General features: G+C 44.4%; 1 protein-coding gene across 1 annotated transcript in view; it reads right to left on the reverse strand.

Annotated features, from left to right (window-relative positions):
* INTS4 (integrator complex subunit 4) overlaps positions 1 to 17,198 on the reverse strand; it is a 111,058-nt gene that overhangs the window by 4,823 nt on the left and 89,037 nt on the right. Inside the window, exons 18-22 of the mRNA XM_075546338.1 lie at positions 14,855 to 14,985; positions 9,468 to 9,527; positions 4,108 to 4,267; positions 3,755 to 3,898; positions 1,221 to 1,341 (exon numbers count right to left, since the gene is read on the reverse strand). Coding sequence (XP_075402453.1) covers positions 1,221 to 1,341; positions 3,755 to 3,898; positions 4,108 to 4,267; positions 9,468 to 9,527; positions 14,855 to 14,985 — 616 coding nt within the window. The remainder of the gene's footprint in view (positions 1 to 1,220; positions 1,342 to 3,754; positions 3,899 to 4,107; positions 4,268 to 9,467; positions 9,528 to 14,854; positions 14,986 to 17,198) is intronic.

The following is a 17,198-nucleotide window of genomic DNA, read 5'->3' on the forward strand; positions in this document are numbered from 1 at the left end:
AACACTGACTGGCGGCCTGAAACCTCTGGCAGGAAGCTGCTGAGGGGCTTAGGGGTAGCAAGTCATGGATGCGGAGAGACAGGAAGCATCCAGAATGAGCGCACACTGCTCAACTGCCCGCGGCCAGCACACAGAGCATGTGCCGGATAGACTTGTGTGTACGCCGAGTTGGGTTTTTTTTTGTTGTATTTTTTTTAAGTCGAGTTTTTCAGCACATTTTTTTCATATATATATATATATATATTGTTTTTTTTAATTTTAACAATTTATTAGGGGCTCATACAATTCTTATCACAGTTCATACATATACATACATCAATTGTATAAAGCACATCTGTATAGTCTTTGCCATAATCATTTTTTTCTCCTCTTTTCTTTTTTTACATTTTATTAGGGACTCATACAACTCTTATCACCATCCATACATATACATATATCAATTGTATAAAGCACATCCATACATTCCCTGCCCCAATCATTCTCAAGGCATTTGCTCTCCACTTAAGCCCCTTGCATCAGGTCCTCTTTTTTTTTTCCCCTCCCTCCCCTTTCCCCCCTCCCTCATGTGGTTTTTGTGGTAAAATTAGGTGTCTTGGCTGATGTTCAGGTCGGTTCATACTCGAGTATTTATGATTTATATGTGTGTGCATATATGTATATTATTTCTAGCACAGTGTGACTTCTTCACAACTGCTTATCGCTTGACATGGTCACCTTCACTCTGAAGTTGAGGACATAGACTCAGCGAGGGAGCGTAACCTGTCCAATGTCACACAGCTGGTCAGTGGCAGATCAGGGGCAAGAAAAGGGTGCATCTTCTTCTAAAATGTGAATTTATTAAAGATTCTACACTTGTAAATTGCCCATCTTTTTTGCCATTTTCTCTCACAAGACTGTTCATTTGGGGAAAAGAATGTTATTTTTGTACATGTAGCATTCAATAAACTGCACGCATTTAAAGATACAATTTGATGATGGCTTTTGATGTGTGTGTGCCCTCACGAAAGCACAACCCTCTGCAGCTTCCCGCCGAGCCTTGCTCCTTGTGCAAGCCAAGCCACATAGGAAAGTGGTCCCAATGTGCTCCTTGAAGGGACCACAAGGTCCTTACACCAAGTTCAATTCCAGGGAGGCCTGCTTCCTCCACATACTTTTCAAACAGCAGTGGCCATGATCCCAGGAGCAGTTTCCTGCCCACCCCAGCCCCCACCCGGGCCTACCTGTCCAGGCAGTGTGAGAGAGGTACACTTGGGTGATGAGTCGGTGCCGCCCTGGGCCAGGATTCCGGAAGTCGGCGGGCTTGGGGTGGATTATCTGAGCCTGGCCATCAGGATATAAAACCTAAGAGGTGACAGAAATGAGAAAAAGACATCTGCTGTGAACACAGATGGGAAACAAAGAGCCGGAGTCTCTGGGAGGGCTGCATGTAGACCCTCGACAGGTCTGCCCCGCCCCTCAGGAGGGTTTGCCAGGCGTGCTGGGAATTCGCGGGGAGTGCGTGATAAGAGCCAAGGATCTCCTTTAGGTACAAGCACAGATACGAATCCCAACTCGGACCATGAGAAGCCTTCGAAGGCATCCCACCAGGATTGCGCCCTCTGTTCCATTCCTAGCCAGCCACCATGGGCTGGCCCAGCTTCCGTCACCAACCACCTACGTTCAGACCCGTCTTCCCTCCACTAGATGACAAACATTATGGAAGATGCCGATCTGTTCGTTCCACAGAGAGTGCTCACTGAAGAGTCGGTTCACGCCATGCAGACCTCACCCCTGCCAGAGGTCTTTCCTCAGCTCCCTCACATGGGCCAGTGGGCACAGGAAGCTCATCCTACAACCAGACGTGACCTCGGCAACGAGGAAAGCCCTCCTGCCTCCTTACCTGGATCCCCCTGTCCAGCTGTCCCCCTCCCTCCCCAGGCTCCCCACCTGTACTGGGACAGGAAAACGCAGGTGTCCTAGCTTCTGATCCCAGTCTCTTGAAAGACAAGCATTCCCAGGTCAGAGAGCAAGAGTGGCAGGAGGAGGATGTAGAACACAGTGACAGAGGCAGTGGAATCTCCACACTCAGCAAAACTGCTCTTGGCTTGGTGCCCTGAGTGCGCTCAGAAGCCCTGCTCTCCCCAGTGGGGTGTTTAGAAAGCCACGTCGTAGGTCAGGAGGAATATGGCTGTGTGCATCACACTGACTCTCAGGGTCACTAGAAACATGAATGCCCTTTCCCTCATCATCAGGTGAAATGCAGACAGCTGAATAGTAACCTAAACGCTACTGACAGTGGCACTGGAGTCTTCAACGGCGACGGCCACCCCTCCCTGCAAGCACTCGGTCCTGTTCACTGCCACATCCCTAGCAGTGAAGACTGTGCTGAGAGGCGGGGAAGGCCTTAGGGAGTGGGGCCCCCGAACCATCCCACAGGAGGCGGGCAGTGAAGGCCCAGGGGCCTTGCTTGAGTCTCCGAAGTGTGGCCCTTCAGGACCTGTCAGTGCCGGAGAGGATCTGTCCATCAAAAAGCCCTTGCAGAACCAGCCTGTAAGCGCATCGACTCGTGGGTGGGTGGACTCCCTGAGGACACATGAAACAGCGGATCTCAATGCTGGCTACACCTACGCGCCCTTGAAAACAAGCCGCCATGATGCCCCTGGGACCAGCGTCCAGGATTGAGTTCACTGGTGTCGGCCGGGAGCTGGCCTCGGTACTTGTTAATGTTCTTCAGGTAATCCCCAAGGGCAGCGAGGGTGGAAAGCACACACAGACTGCAGCTCAAATCAGCTCTCTGTGAGTCTCAAGATTTCTAGTTCCTGGGAGGAAGCCAGAAACAATTTCCTCTCCTGTGACCACAATGGAAAAGCTTCAGGGCCTGATGCCTCGGGGTCTCCCCCAGAGGAGCTCCCCTGCATGTCCTCTGGTTGTGTTCCTTGCCAGTGCTGCGCCCCTGCTTTCCCTCCCATCCTTTCTGCCGAGGACACCTCCTTTCTACAGCTCTCTTGCTATTCGTCCTCCATTCAGACCCCAGGCACACAAAAGCACTGTCACAAAGCCTATCCCTGTCTCCGCACGACTCTCCTTCGTCCTCTTACTGTTTCCTGTGCAACTTCATCACTGGCCCGACTGCCTGTCCATCTGCCTGCCACTCAGTGAGATTATGAACGCGCCAGAGGCAGGAAGCGTGACGTGCTTGACAACCACAGCATTTAGCACGGGCAGCAGAGCAAGCACAAGTGCACAGATGGGTGGATGGAAGAATGAGTGACTGGACAAGGTGCTCTGAGGGATAAATGGTGGGCTGTATGAATTGACTCGGTGGGCACCTCTCTCCTGTCCATAATATAGCCATCAAACTCGAGGGGGAAATGCTCCCTGCTGATTGCTGCTTCTTACCCACAGATTTTGTTCACCAGCTGGCCTACCATTGACTGTAAAGAACTTGTGTATTATAGTTTGCTAGTAGCCCTGGAAAGACCCTGGTCTTACCCGTACATTAGGAAAACACAAAGGACCCTACCATTTGGAACACCCTTAATGCATGCCACCATTTCGATAAGATGCCGATTAAAGCCCTCTCTGCCCTTTGTAAACCCGGGGGCTCCAGAGCACACTCAGCAGTTGGCCTGGGATTGAAACCCTGGCCCTTTTCAAGTGAGGCTCATCTCCTTTCTCGCTCCCCCGCAGACAGAGATTGTAATGATGCTAACATGAAACGCTCCGACACAGGGTCGGCACCTAGAAACCCCATGGGGGCTAGAGCCTTACACACCTGGACCTTCACGGTGCTCTGAGGATCTTGCACATGTTCCAGGGTTGCGTCCACATCCAGGGCCACCACCAATCCAGATGTAAATCGTAAAGGGTTGTCTGACTCGCCCGCTGGTTCAATGATGGTGGCTGAGGCTTTGTGGATCTATAAATAGGAAGAAATGTCATTCTTGAGTTATCCCCAGACCACAAATCAAGGTGCCGGTCCTTCTTATCTCATGGACAGGCATGCGAGAGCCAATCCAAGGGAGGGCTGTGGCCCCGCTGCTCCACCTGGTGCAAACAAGACCAACAGGGTGAGGAGCAGTTTGGTCTGTGTAGACAGGTGTGGCTGGAAGCAGCATGGACCCTGACCTGCTCTGGAAGAGGGAGCTGTAAGAAGGTACTCTGTCGCAGCATGGTCTGGAGGATTTTGACCACTTCTGCAGGTTTGGATGTCATGAGTCGGGGCATAAGGTCAAGAAGTTTGTCCACAAAGCTGTCCTGTAGGTGGGGCAAGTCAGCAATGAAACACCTGGAATGACAAACAGAAATAACTAACTAGGCATTCATTCACCACAGGCTGAGCCCCAGACAGCTGTCAAGCTCCAAAATATGAGAAATGAGGCACTGAGAGGAGCGCATGATTTAGTATCTAAATCATTTGTTTCCCAAAGTGGCTGATAGCACCCCTGGGGGCACTAGAGCAATCCAGGGGTACAGTAAAAGTAGATACCTACATATCATCCTGGATCATGGGCTATATATAGCACAACTGTTTGTAATTACCAGAGGGCTTTGAAACTCCTTTTGTTTTTTACAAAAGGGCCGTATGCCTAGTAAGTCTGGGAACCTGTGAGAGACAGACAAGTTCCCCTAAGACTGAGCCTACTGATGTGAGCTTCCATTTACTTAATACTCGTTACGTACAAGATATACTCTTCTTTCACATGATCCTATTTTCTCCCACCAACCTTACGCACTGTTAGAATTAATGTTTCATATTACAGAGCGTTAATTAACTGCGCAAATAATGTGTGCGGCACTTACCAAGTACCAAGTACAATTCTAGGCACTGGGGAACATAACAATGGACAAAAGAGAGAGAATTTTCATGGAACCAGAAACGTTCAAGTGGCAGAAACACTTGAGACTCGGAGGTGGCTGATGTACTGAGGCCCAGAGAAGTCAGTAACTATCCTCACGGCTCTGACTGTCTACACTTACGCAAGGGGATCTCCCAGAAAGTGGCTCCCTGAGGAGCTGTCATTTGCACAAAGACTGAAGGGTGAATGAAGAAAGAGGACGTGCAGGCGAGGGAGCACGGCAGCAGAGACGCAGCTGCTCCTCTGCCCAGAGGTGGAAAGTGCTCTCACCATAATTGTGTCCAGACCCATGAGCCAAGCACTCATGCAATCACTGAGTTGTGGCCTGTATGAACTCTCAACTTGGACGCTCTTCAACCAAGGCGGAGAGCAGCCTGGATCTGGCAAGTCAAGATCTCTAGAGAGCCAAAAGGAGTCTTGGTAGTGTCGTGGTTACTCACTAGGCTACGAACCACAAGGTTAGCAGTTTGACATGATGAGGCACTCCTCAGGGAAAGAGAAGTCTTTCTCTTCCATAAAGAGTATTGTCTCGGAAACCCACAGGAGCAGTTCTACCCTGAGTCAGAATGGACGCGACGCAATGGCGGTGTTTGAGAGAGCCACTGTACTGTTAGAGCTCAGCAGAGCCCGCTGTACCTAGTGGGAGGGGACACTTGGCAGAGCAATAGCAGGACCTTTAAACCTAGGTTCTCCACCTTCCTCATGCCGCGACCCTTTAATACAGTTCCTCATGTGGGATGACACCCCAACCATAAAATTATTTTCGTTGCTATTTCATAACTGTATTTTTGCTACTGTTATGAATCGGGTGGCCCCTTGTGAGATACAGAAGGATTTCTCCCAAGCTGTCTCCCCCAAATATATGCCAGACAGCTGCTTGGGAATGACTATACTTGGAGGTCATCAGAAGTACGTCGGGGTTATTCTCCCTGAGAGCTATCAACTATCCAGAGCAAGTAGTCACCACTGTTTATCCCACAACAAACAGGGCCCACTCCCTTCTGATAAGGATAGTAGTTGTCTGTTTCCTTGTAGGAGACCCCTGAGAGGTCAAACCCGCCCAAGGATGATCAAGGTTAGGTTGCCATCTTGAATCTAGGATCCGCCCATCTTGTCACATGTATACCCCCAATCCCTCTTCCTATTCCATGTATGTCCCTAGACCACCCTCCTCTCATTACTGTATTACCTATAGGACAGCCCCTTCCAGTGATGTATGTCCTCACCTGCAATCAGGGGACTTGCATGTCCCCAGAGAATATAAAAGGGGCTTAGGCTAGCATTAAACTCTCTCTCTCTCCCTCCACGCGGACCATCAAGTGGGGCAGAGGTGACCATACATATTGCAATGAATTGTGACTGACTCCCATTTATTTTAATACTTCACTTCTATCTCTCATGCTCTCTATAACTTTACTATGATCTTTATTTATTATCGCTGTACAACTGTGCCTACCAGACCCGTAATGATGTGTTAGGGGCTGGCTTCCCCTGACAGCCCCTGTGAAAGGGTTGTTCGAGCCCCAAAAGAACCACTGCTTTAAACCATACTGGAATGAAGTTAGTAATTAGCAACAGAAAGAAAAATAAATATGTGGAGATTACACAACACACTATTAAACTAAACGATCAATGGGTTAAAGGATAAATCAAAAGAGAAATCTCTAATTTCTTTGAGCTAAATAGAAATGAAAACATGAAATACTAAAGCTTAGGGGATGCAGCAAAAGTAGCACTCAGCGGAAAACTTACAGCATTAAATGCCTACATGAAAAAGAGAAAAAAGAACTCAAATCAGCAGCCTCATTCTATAACTGAGGAACTGGAGAGAGAAGGGATAAATACGTCTAAGCCTACCGGAAGACAGGAAGTAATGCCAGAGTAACAATAAGTAAAATTGAAAAATCAGAGGAATTTTGCCAATGAGATGATAAATAAAATTGAAAAACCTTTAGCTAGACTAACCAATAATAATAATAATAATAAGCTAACTGAAATAAGAAATGAAAGGAGCAATTACGACTGACCCACCAGATATGAAAAGACTTAAAAACAGAATATAACAGCAACAAATTGGGCAAGCTAGATCAAATGGAAACAATTTTAGAAATGATTCGAGAGGAAAGTGAAAGTATCAACAGACCCAAAGCAAGTAAAGAGCTTGAACCAAGATAATTAAAATAAAGTTCTGGACCAGATGGCTTCATTCGTCCAATTCTACCAGAGAATAATTATTTGTTTACTCAAAACTTTTCATTATGACTTCCATGAAGGTTTACTGAGCAGATAGTAGTTTTATATTCAACAACTCACAAATATTCTGATTCAATTCATTCATTACAATCCCTTCAATGTACCACTGCTATCTCATTTTCGGTTTCCATTCTTCCTACTTCCCTAGTCCTCCGCTTTGCCCTTAGGTAAATGCTGCCTTTTGACACCAATCGTGTTTACATACTCGAAGACATAGAAAGGAGAAATATTCCCTAAATTATTCTCTTAAGCATACTTCTGTTACTGAAGAAGGCAGACACCACCAGAAACAATACAGATACAAAAACCCTCAACAAAATGAGACGGAGCAGAATTCAATAGCATATTAAAAGAGCCACACATCTTAACCCAGTGTGATTCATTCCAGGAATGCAGGGAAAGTTCAACATTAGAAAAACAAGCAATGGAAACGATGATTACAAGGATCTACATGTGACCTCCTCCCTGGGACGGACAACAGGAAAGGGGGTGAAGGGAGACGTGGGACAGGGCAAGATCTGACAAAATAACAATCTATAAATTATCAAGGGCTCATGAGGGAGGGGGGAGCGGGGAGGGAGGGGGAAAAAAAGAGGACCTGATGCAAAGGGCTTAAGTGGAGAGCAAATGCTTTGAGAATGATGAGGGCAAAGAATGTACGGATGTGCTTTACACAATTGATGTATGCATGGATTGTGGTAAGAGTTGTATGAGCCCCTAATAAAATGTTTTAAAAACAACAACAATGTAACACACCATATCAATATACAAAGGGAAATTACAATAATCATCTCTTGGGATGCAGAAAAAGCTTTTGATAAATTTCAAAACCCATTCTTGATGAAAACCCTCCAGATTGGAATTATAAGGGATATTGGAATGTGTAGTTTCCAAGAATAACTGCCTCTTGCTATGAAACTAGATTTGGATGGTTACCTAGCTATCATTACTCAAAAACATTGTAATAATTATTTCATTTCAACCAATGAGATGGAATAGAATGTGTATAAACTATTGAACGAAGCACTAACTTTCACTCAATTCACAATTAAAAAAAGAGAAAGAAAACCCCAAGCAAGTCTAGCTAACAACAGATGAGAAGCTTTTGCGTTTCATTTTTTAAAAGCATCTCCTCAAGCAAACAGTGCTAAAATAGGCACTCCATCTTAAAGAACCAAAACCAAAATTAAGGTATGAACTTGGATCAGATTTTAACCATTTGTTAGAGAGCAGCACCTGCTGGTTAAGAATGATATTGTCTCCCAACTTATTAGAATATATGGTCCACAGGCTTGGCTGCTGACTAGGAGGCTGATAAGTTCCCGTTCCTGTAGAGTCACCTTAGAGCAGTGGTTCTCAACCTTCCTCATGCCACGACCCTTTAACACAGTTCCTCAGGTTGTACTGACCCCCGAACCATAACATTATTTTCGTTGCTACTTCATCACTGTCATTTTGCTACTGTGATGAATGGGGCGACCCCTGAGAAAGGGTTGTGCGACCCCAAAGGGGTCACGACCCACAGGTTGAGAAGACAGGTCCTTCCCAATCATCGTCTAATGAAGCCCTGCGGGGCACAGTTCTACTCCGACCACATGAAACCAGCAGCAATCAGAGGTGACGGCAGCCAGAGCTTACTGATTATCACTACTCCCATGAAAAAAGAATGGTAAGTGTATTTACTGAAAAGAATACACTTAATAATCAACATTCTATTTTGTTTGCCTTACCAAAAAAAATGTAAAAAATAAGTGTAAAGTCATGTACACCACAGATTTACTACAGTTCATGAAGGCAAATGCAAGAGGTAGAAAAAAGGATGGACCAGACTTCATCAAGAGCTTTACAATCTTATCAGGGTCTTCTTTCCAGTATGTGACCAGCGCGCCTCCGGTCTGCTTACCATCTTAACCTTCACTTCTTTACTGAGCTTTCCATTCAACTACTGTGATCTGTTTTACCCTATTTCTTCATAGAGAAGTTTGAGAAGATATATCGTTTCTATAAAAGTTAGCTATAGAATGATGCAAAATTATAGGTAAATGATGGAAAATAATCAAGTTGAAGAACAGTGGTGAGAAGAATGTTTAAAAAGGTACTGAGAGGAGTTTTACGAGAGAATACTTGCCTGTTCTATGACCTAGCTGAGTCTAAATGGTCGCTACTGTTTTCCTGATTCTGCTGCAAGTTTAAGTGGGAAGCTCTACCGTTAAAATTTATACACCCCTCAAAGAAAATGCCCAAGTTAGGGCACACTGCCACAACATGATTGCTTGGATACATGGACAAAACAAGGAACTCTGATTTATAGTTGTAGGTGTTATGTTCCTGTACAATTAAGATTTGATAAGCCAAAAGGGTGATTAAAATGCTTACCTCTGAAAAAAGTCCACCTCCTGTAAAAATTTTTCACACATTCCAAATAAGGGGTCAACTCTGTCAAAAAGAAATACAAAATACAGTAATAAATCATTTGCTTATGAAACTAAGAACTGATGAAGAACAGAGCCCCAGAAACTTGATCCCACATGACTGGAGAATAAACATGTTTATCCTCTATGTCAAAATTTATCGCGGACAGAAATGAAGGACTTCTAATGGATCGGGAGGGAAATAACTGCACAGGAGCCCAGCACGGCAGTGTCCAACGACCCTCCGGAAACAAAGACTCCCGCAGGCGCCACGGGGGCCGACTTACTAAGCGTACAAGGCAAGTAAGTGGTTCAGCTTGTAGGGGGTGCAGTGCACATTCCTCTCCTGTGGGCGTTTGAACAGGTCCACTCACCATCCACTTGGCTGTCTGGTAGCTGTCTTCTGCAATTCTCCAAGTGGCAGTTCAGGGGACCCCCCCGAGTTTAGACACGTCAAGCCCATGAGTGCTGTGATCTCTGGTAGAGAGTCTATGGCAGAGCTGCCAGGCTCCCCACAAGATCTCAAGGAAGCCCAATGCCATGAGGTCTGCACCAGGTCATTATAGTCCCTTTACAGCTCCTCCAGTCTAGATGCAATTCAGATTAGTGCAGCAATGATTTATCATGACAGCGTTGCCTGGTAACACAGGTGATAAACTAACTCTATGGGTTTCTAGAAAATAGACCTAGAAAGTTAATCAAAGGTCAAATTCTTATGGAAAAGGTATCCTTTCTCCCTATATCTAAGTAATCCAACAACATACTAGGCTATGGCCATTTACTAATCATGCATAGATTTCCCTTTTTCACCTTCGTGTACTTTCTAAGTCTTGCATTTTATTTCTGCATGACTTTATTCTCAGTAATATGTTTTTCACTGGTAAGTTAAATTCTAACCAAGAAAGAATAAAACAAACAAACAAACCCCACAAATCTTTCCTTAGATGAAAACATGTGGTTTCTCAATTCTTTATAGCCTGGCTTAGTGTTTCTGTTAACCCAGTTGTTCTCCACCTTCCTCGTGCCGTGACCCTTTCATGCAGTTCCTCAGGTTGTGGTGACCCCACCACCACCACCATAACATTATTTTCATTGCTACTTCATCACTGTCATTTTGCTACTGTGATGAATCGGGCGACCCCTGTGAAAGGGTCGCGATCCCCAGGTTGAGAAGCGATGTATTGACCGTCAAGTTCCCCAACAGCAGAGACTTGTTCTTGCTTACCACTCTGCTCCCTGCCTGGAGTACTCCCTGTGGAATGAATCAATTAGTGGGGCTCTGGGAAGTCAAATTTGGAATAAGCAATATCCACTTGAAATCTTTCCCTAAAAAGATGGGCGCATTAAGAATGTTCTTAACTCTTGAGAAAATCTAGCAGATGTGGCAGTGAAATTTGATAGGTTACTACATCAAAGACCAGCAAGGGTAGTCTGGCTGGAGGGAGACCACCAACCAAGCAGAGCCTCAAAGGAAAGCAATTTGGCCAAGCAGTGTCAGTTTCTGGCCTGCTTACACAGAACTAGTTTGGAGAGCTTCCAAGTAATGAGATACCAAAAGATTTGGGAACTCTCTCCAAACTCCACAGCAAGTAGAGCAGACAGGCTCTCCACTACTGCACAGAAGTTGGGCTCTGTCACTGAAAACTGTCCCTTCCCCTTGGTATGAGGAGGAACAGTAGGGGCAGGGTGAAGGCCTCCAGGGGAAGGGAAACACTGACCTCCAAATGCTAGGGAAGCCTACCCTAACAGCCAATTTACACTGGTCTAGACTTTCAATTGCAAGGACAAAGAAACAATGGGAAATTACCAGGTGCTGTAAGGATAATCAGGAGCTGTAAAGGATAGCCAGACCTCGATAAATAAACAAAACTCAAGGCAAAGAAGCACAAAATGAATAATTTTTGTTTTTAATTCACCATCCACCTCAGAGAGACTGAAAAAGAGATTTGAAAAGACAAAGCCTGATAAAGCAAATGTGACTGCTGCTAGGAAAGGTGTGCACTTGGGAATGAAAAGCATGGAATTAATCCCCAGAGGACGATGAGCAGTAGAATGAACCAGGATGAAAACTGAAATGGTCCAACTAAAGGAGCAAACACAAGAATGTACCCCAAACACCAGGGGAAAACAAACAAAGGGAGCTTAAGAGAGAAAGCTTACACGCAGGTAAGAGATTTAGCAGCTCCTACAGCCACATACTGAAAGCTGGAGGGTGAGCAACTGGAGTGCCTCTAAGACTGACAATCAAGGAGCACTCAGGAAGGCGGCACATTCCTGGCCTAAAAATAGAGTCAGCCCTCAAAGTCTCACAGAAGGCCAACAAGAATAGTGAAAGAAAACAGACCTTCACATATGCTGGTGACAGTTCTAAATTCTAAAAGGAAAATGAAGTTTTTATAGCTTGGGCAGGAAAAATAAACTACTTACAAAGAAAAGAGAGCCAGACTGACAACTGACATCCTGCCTGGCACATCGTGCACTCAAAGAAGGCGGCCCAGTATTTACAGTCCTGAAAGAATTCCATGTATGTGTGAGGGCCCAGGAGAGGCAGCTTCAGACATGCAAGGTTCTCAGTGAGTGTAATACTTGCAGACTTGTTCTAAAAAAAGCAATGAAGAGAATGTGTCCTTGTCAAAGAGAAATGAATCCAATTATGAATTTTAAAGGGACAACTATGGTAAGGCAAGAATAGGTGTGACCTGTGGGATGATTGACAATGATTTGTTTTTCTTTTTTGGTGGAAGATTTTGTTTCCCTGCTTTAAGTTTGCTTGTTTTTGTTTGTCTCTTTTCTACTAGTTGATTTGTTGCTGTTATTGGGGAAGTTGGTATTAAGAGTTTTTGATTTTGTTATAATACGGTGGCCAAAGTAAACCCGAGCCATGCATATCCCAGGGACAAGCAGATGGACTCCTGGCCCCCACTTCATGCTAGCACCAATCCAAGAAGTTATTTCTGATAACATAGCCCTGCTCAATACTCACCTTCATGAAATGATCACTGAAGATAGGGGTGCTACACCAAAGTGTGGTAAAGAAAGCAGATGGTGCTCAGCTATCAATCAGAATAGTGTCTGGGGTCCTAAAAGCTTGTATTCAAACAAGCAGTTGTCTAAGTGAGAAGTCATCTAAGCCCACATGGAAGCACACCAGCTTGTGTAATCCAAAAACAATAACAAGCTTCAAAGATGACAAAGGGAAAGTATCAAAGCCTGAGTTGCAAACACCCAATTTGTAGAAGGCTGTGGAGGGCAGTGGGAGCCCAAACCTATCTGCAGAGCATCTAACCTGATGAAGCAACTGGCAGATCCCCACAAGCCACCGCAAGGGTCTCGAACAGCTTTACTATCCGATAGAGATCATCGTAACCGTGATTATACTGGCTCGAACACGACAGCACGGTCAGTTGACCTCCCTCTTATTTCCTACCTGAAACTGTCTAGGTGCAAGTATTTCTTGCTAGTTCCATGACAAACATTTCTCGCCTGGCCTTTCAAATATTCACAGTGGTCTTTTCTTTCCTGCTCACTATTTGAATTATCTCTGTATCATTATTATTTTATCCTTACCACTTTATTTTTTTTTTTATTGTTTCTGTTGGGTTTTCCACTTTGGAAGCACAGAAAGAGTCGAGGCACAGAGATCAGAGCTGATGCAAGGGTTTACAGGGGAGGAAGGAGTGCAGGGTGGGAGATAAGAAGGATGAGAGGGTGGGGGGGCAAACAATGTATATGAAAGGGGGCAGAAGCACTCATTAGAACGGATAGTGATTACATAACTAATTTTTAAAGTGATTTTAACCATGGGGGAGGAAGGAGAAAATGTTCTAAAATGGATTGTGGTAATGAGTGTACAATTCTTGATCTGATTGAACTATTGAATTGTGTGATATGTGGATTAAGTGCCAATAAAGCTGTTAAAAAATAAAAAGACTGAGGGTGGGCAAATGAGAGGTAAAGAATTCTGTAATGTAGCCAGTGATATTTTTTGTGCCTTTAAAAAAAATGTCAAGAGTTTACAGATCCTGGGGTCAAGAATCGAATACAAGTACCATGGCACGACAGTCCTTGGAAGAAGAAAACAAGCAAAGGAAACAAATGGCCCAGCAGAAATCAGGAAAGAAAAAAAAATGAAACAATACAGCAGTAGTAAGGTCAAATACATTAGTATCTTTATAACATGGTATATTTCTAGATGAGCATATTAAATAGTGCTGGGTTAAAGCACAGTGGGCGGAAGAGTCCTATTTATGTGACTGTACGCACGTTTATATAACGCATGCATGTTCAGATAAGCATGTGCTGACATTACTATCTCACAAGTAGATTACAAAAGAACCACCACTGACTCCAGTGACAGTTCTCTCTGTTCACATCCATCATATAAACGGGAAGACCAACACAAGCCTGGACCTTTATGTCAGCTGTGACTGGTCCAAAGTGGGCATTAAATATTTGCTAAAAGAATGTTTGGATAGCAGGGAGATTAAATCATAATCTAATGTATCAGGTCACTTATGTGAAAAACATTCCTCCTGGCCTGGCAATTTGAGTGCTTACTTAAACATTTATAATTGTTTTTCTCTACCACTGAACATCAAATCTGGCTGTCAGCAGGCAACAACTACTGAAGTCCTGAATGGCACTGAATTGGTGATACCATCAATCATAAGATCCACTTCTACTTTATGGATTTGCAAGATACAAGAAATACTTCCTATTAAACCAAGGCATGCCATCAAATTATCTGAATTTAGTTAAAACAATTTAAAATATGTACCTTACAATCAATGAAATATGGTGATTCCCATTACAAAGTTGATGAGCTCTTACTATGTGCTATTATGCTAATTCTTTTTATGTGTAGTATCCTGTTGTACACATAAACCCAACGAGATGATAGCAGCACTAACTCCCTATCATCTGGACAGAGCAGTTAAACCCTGTCCATTATTAAACTGCTAGTTGGGAAGAAGTCAGGATTCAACTCCACAACATATTTTCTTAATTTGTCTATTCTGCCTGGGCGGAAGTTTACCAGTCCCTTCAGAAGAGAAAACGAACTTGAAGAAATCTACCTAGTGGAGCCATAGAGAATGTATTTGCCGCCAGTTAAGCCTGCTGTCATTTTGCAGACAGTGAGAGCCATAGAGAAGACTAAGCAAAGGAAAGAAATGTGATGAGATTTCCAGGCTTCTCATTTGAATAGCTCATTTTTCCCAATTATTTCCTAAATATCATTGATTCACTCATAAACACATATCACTCCACACTTCCCTTGGTGCTGTCCCTGAGACACTCAGCAATGTCTTTGCAAGGACCGCGCCCGCCCTTGCAGCCAGCCCCAGAGCTCACCCTCGAGTAGTCCGGGCCGTCACTATGAGGTGCAAGGCTTTGGCCTGCAGCCTCATGTGATGCACAATCACCACCTGCTTATGCTCCACACCACTGTACAGGAATTCCATTTTGTAGGTCTCTTCCATGATCTAAAGGGAAAAGGTCATTAACAGTAAAAGGGAAAAAAATCACAATAATTTAATTTTGGATTGAGATTTTAAAAACCACCTAGACTTTAAGTGTCGGGAGGAATTAGCATTAGTATGTCTGTGGAAAGAGAATAAATTATTTTCTCAATTAATAAGAGACTTTATGTGGTGATTAAGGCATCTTAACTGAGGATGTGAAGATGTGAACATTTCATCCCTGCTGACACTGTCATGCGCTGCCTGCTACCTGACACAATCACCGAGCTGTGGGACAAATGAACGTGCTGTGTGTGGAAATCCAATCCCCAGGAAAACGCCTGCAGAAGAACACCAGGAATCAAGGCCCATTAACCACATGCTAGTCATCCAGACAGACTGCTCTGTGGAACTGGTCTCTTGCAGGCACTATGTGAGTTTAAAGAGAAAATCAGGGCTGAAGACAGACCAGGTTCAGTGCATCTTAAGCTCTGGCTCTCTTCTATCCAAAGGAGCTACCTTCACGCTTCTGTGCCTGCCTCACAGTAGAGGTTTCAGAGTCGGTAGTGATTCCAGGCTCTCCGACTTTTTAACAGTAAGAAAGGTTACTTAATTACATAGTGCCATCGTTTTCCCATCTGTACATAGAGGAGAAAAGCAATGACTAAAAAGTACATGAAAAAAAATTTTTTAAATAAAAATTTTAAAAACCACACACTAGTAACAGGACATGGAAAGTACTTAGCATTGGTGTCTGGCACATATCAATGAGAATTCCTTTCCGTGTCTCCATCTAAACTACCTGTCCCTGGCCTTCAAACTCCCAACATGGCCCATTACGTCAGTATGATCTGCTTGCTTACAATGAAAGCCACAGAGCAGGTGTGCGGGGAGGGGTCAGTGTAGAGGAAAGAAAATAAGACGCTGGTTACATGACGATCTGAGCTCAATTCCTGACTGGTACTCAAAGCTGCTCTCAGAGTTTAACCCCGCTGAGTCCTAAATATCTCATCTCTTAAATGGACTTTATCCTGCTCATCATTAACTCTCTGCTGAGGCTAATAATCACTAGGTCATACACAGATTCATTACCCATCAAATATGACCCAAAAGAGTCCACCAAATCCCAACACCAAAGAATGCAGGCAGCTGTTCATTCAAGGGAAGCTAGAATAACACGAGCACAGGCAAATGAAAACTCTACATAAGCAGAAACTTAAGAACCTTTTCAACTTCCCAAGATGATATAACCAAAAACCCAGAGCAAACTCATTGGCATCAAGTAGATTCAGGCCCACAGGGACCCGAGGGACAGAACAGAACAACTTCTTCAGGTTTCCGATACTTTAAATCTTTATAGTAGTAAACGGCCTCATATTTCTCCTGAAGGGCAACTGGTGGGTTCGAACCACTGACCTTGCAGTTAGCAACTCAGTGCATAGTCCACTACACAACCAGGGATCCTTCCCAAGATTATATAGGTTGCAAAAACTTTGTTCTTGTTGTTAGGTGCCAATGAATCTGGTCTAACTCACACAAAAAAATCTATGGACCTTTCTGTCTCTGGAGTTGGCGGGTGTATCTGCAGCTACTTTGTGGTGGGTCAGGGGCCAGCTCTTCCGTGGTGGTAGGAGTTGCTCCAGGCCCACCTTGGGCTCCAGAAGTTGGTCAAAACCACCTGTGAGGTGCAGCAAACTCGATGCAGGTACAAGAAGACAACCACAACTGGTAAGCCGGGTTGATCTGCTTTGTCAACCAACCTCCCTGAGGCGTGTGAAAGATGTTATGATGGGCGTGGCTGTCGCTCAGTACAACTTTAAGGACCGTACAAAAAGAAAAGTAGAAACAACCCAGAGATCAGAAGCAGATGGTGCCCGGCTACCACTACCAACTGCTGTTGTGAAATGGATTCCATTAGGTGTTGGATACAGAAGGAGAAAAATGTGGAACAGAACCGAACATCCTAGACATACAAGTTTACTCCCAGAGGAGTCTGGTGAGACACCCAAGGTTACGGACCTTTATCCTTCAGATCTGGACTGAACTCACCTCTGTGTTAGAATAATCGACCATTTAAGCTCAAACAGGCAGCATTGGCCCAAGGACAAAGTCCAGAGGGTTAGGAAAGGAGGAGGGACGGGAACAGGAAAAACAGGGAGCAAGTGAGATAAACGGATTTCAATGGATGAGTTGAATCAGAATGTATATAAATTGTTCAATATAAAACAATGGTCAGC

The sequence above is a fragment of the Tenrec ecaudatus genome, chromosome 4, assembly GCF_050624435.1.
Source record: "Tenrec ecaudatus isolate mTenEca1 chromosome 4, mTenEca1.hap1, whole genome shotgun sequence".
Lineage (NCBI taxonomy): Eukaryota > Metazoa > Chordata > Mammalia > Afrosoricida > Tenrecidae > Tenrec > Tenrec ecaudatus.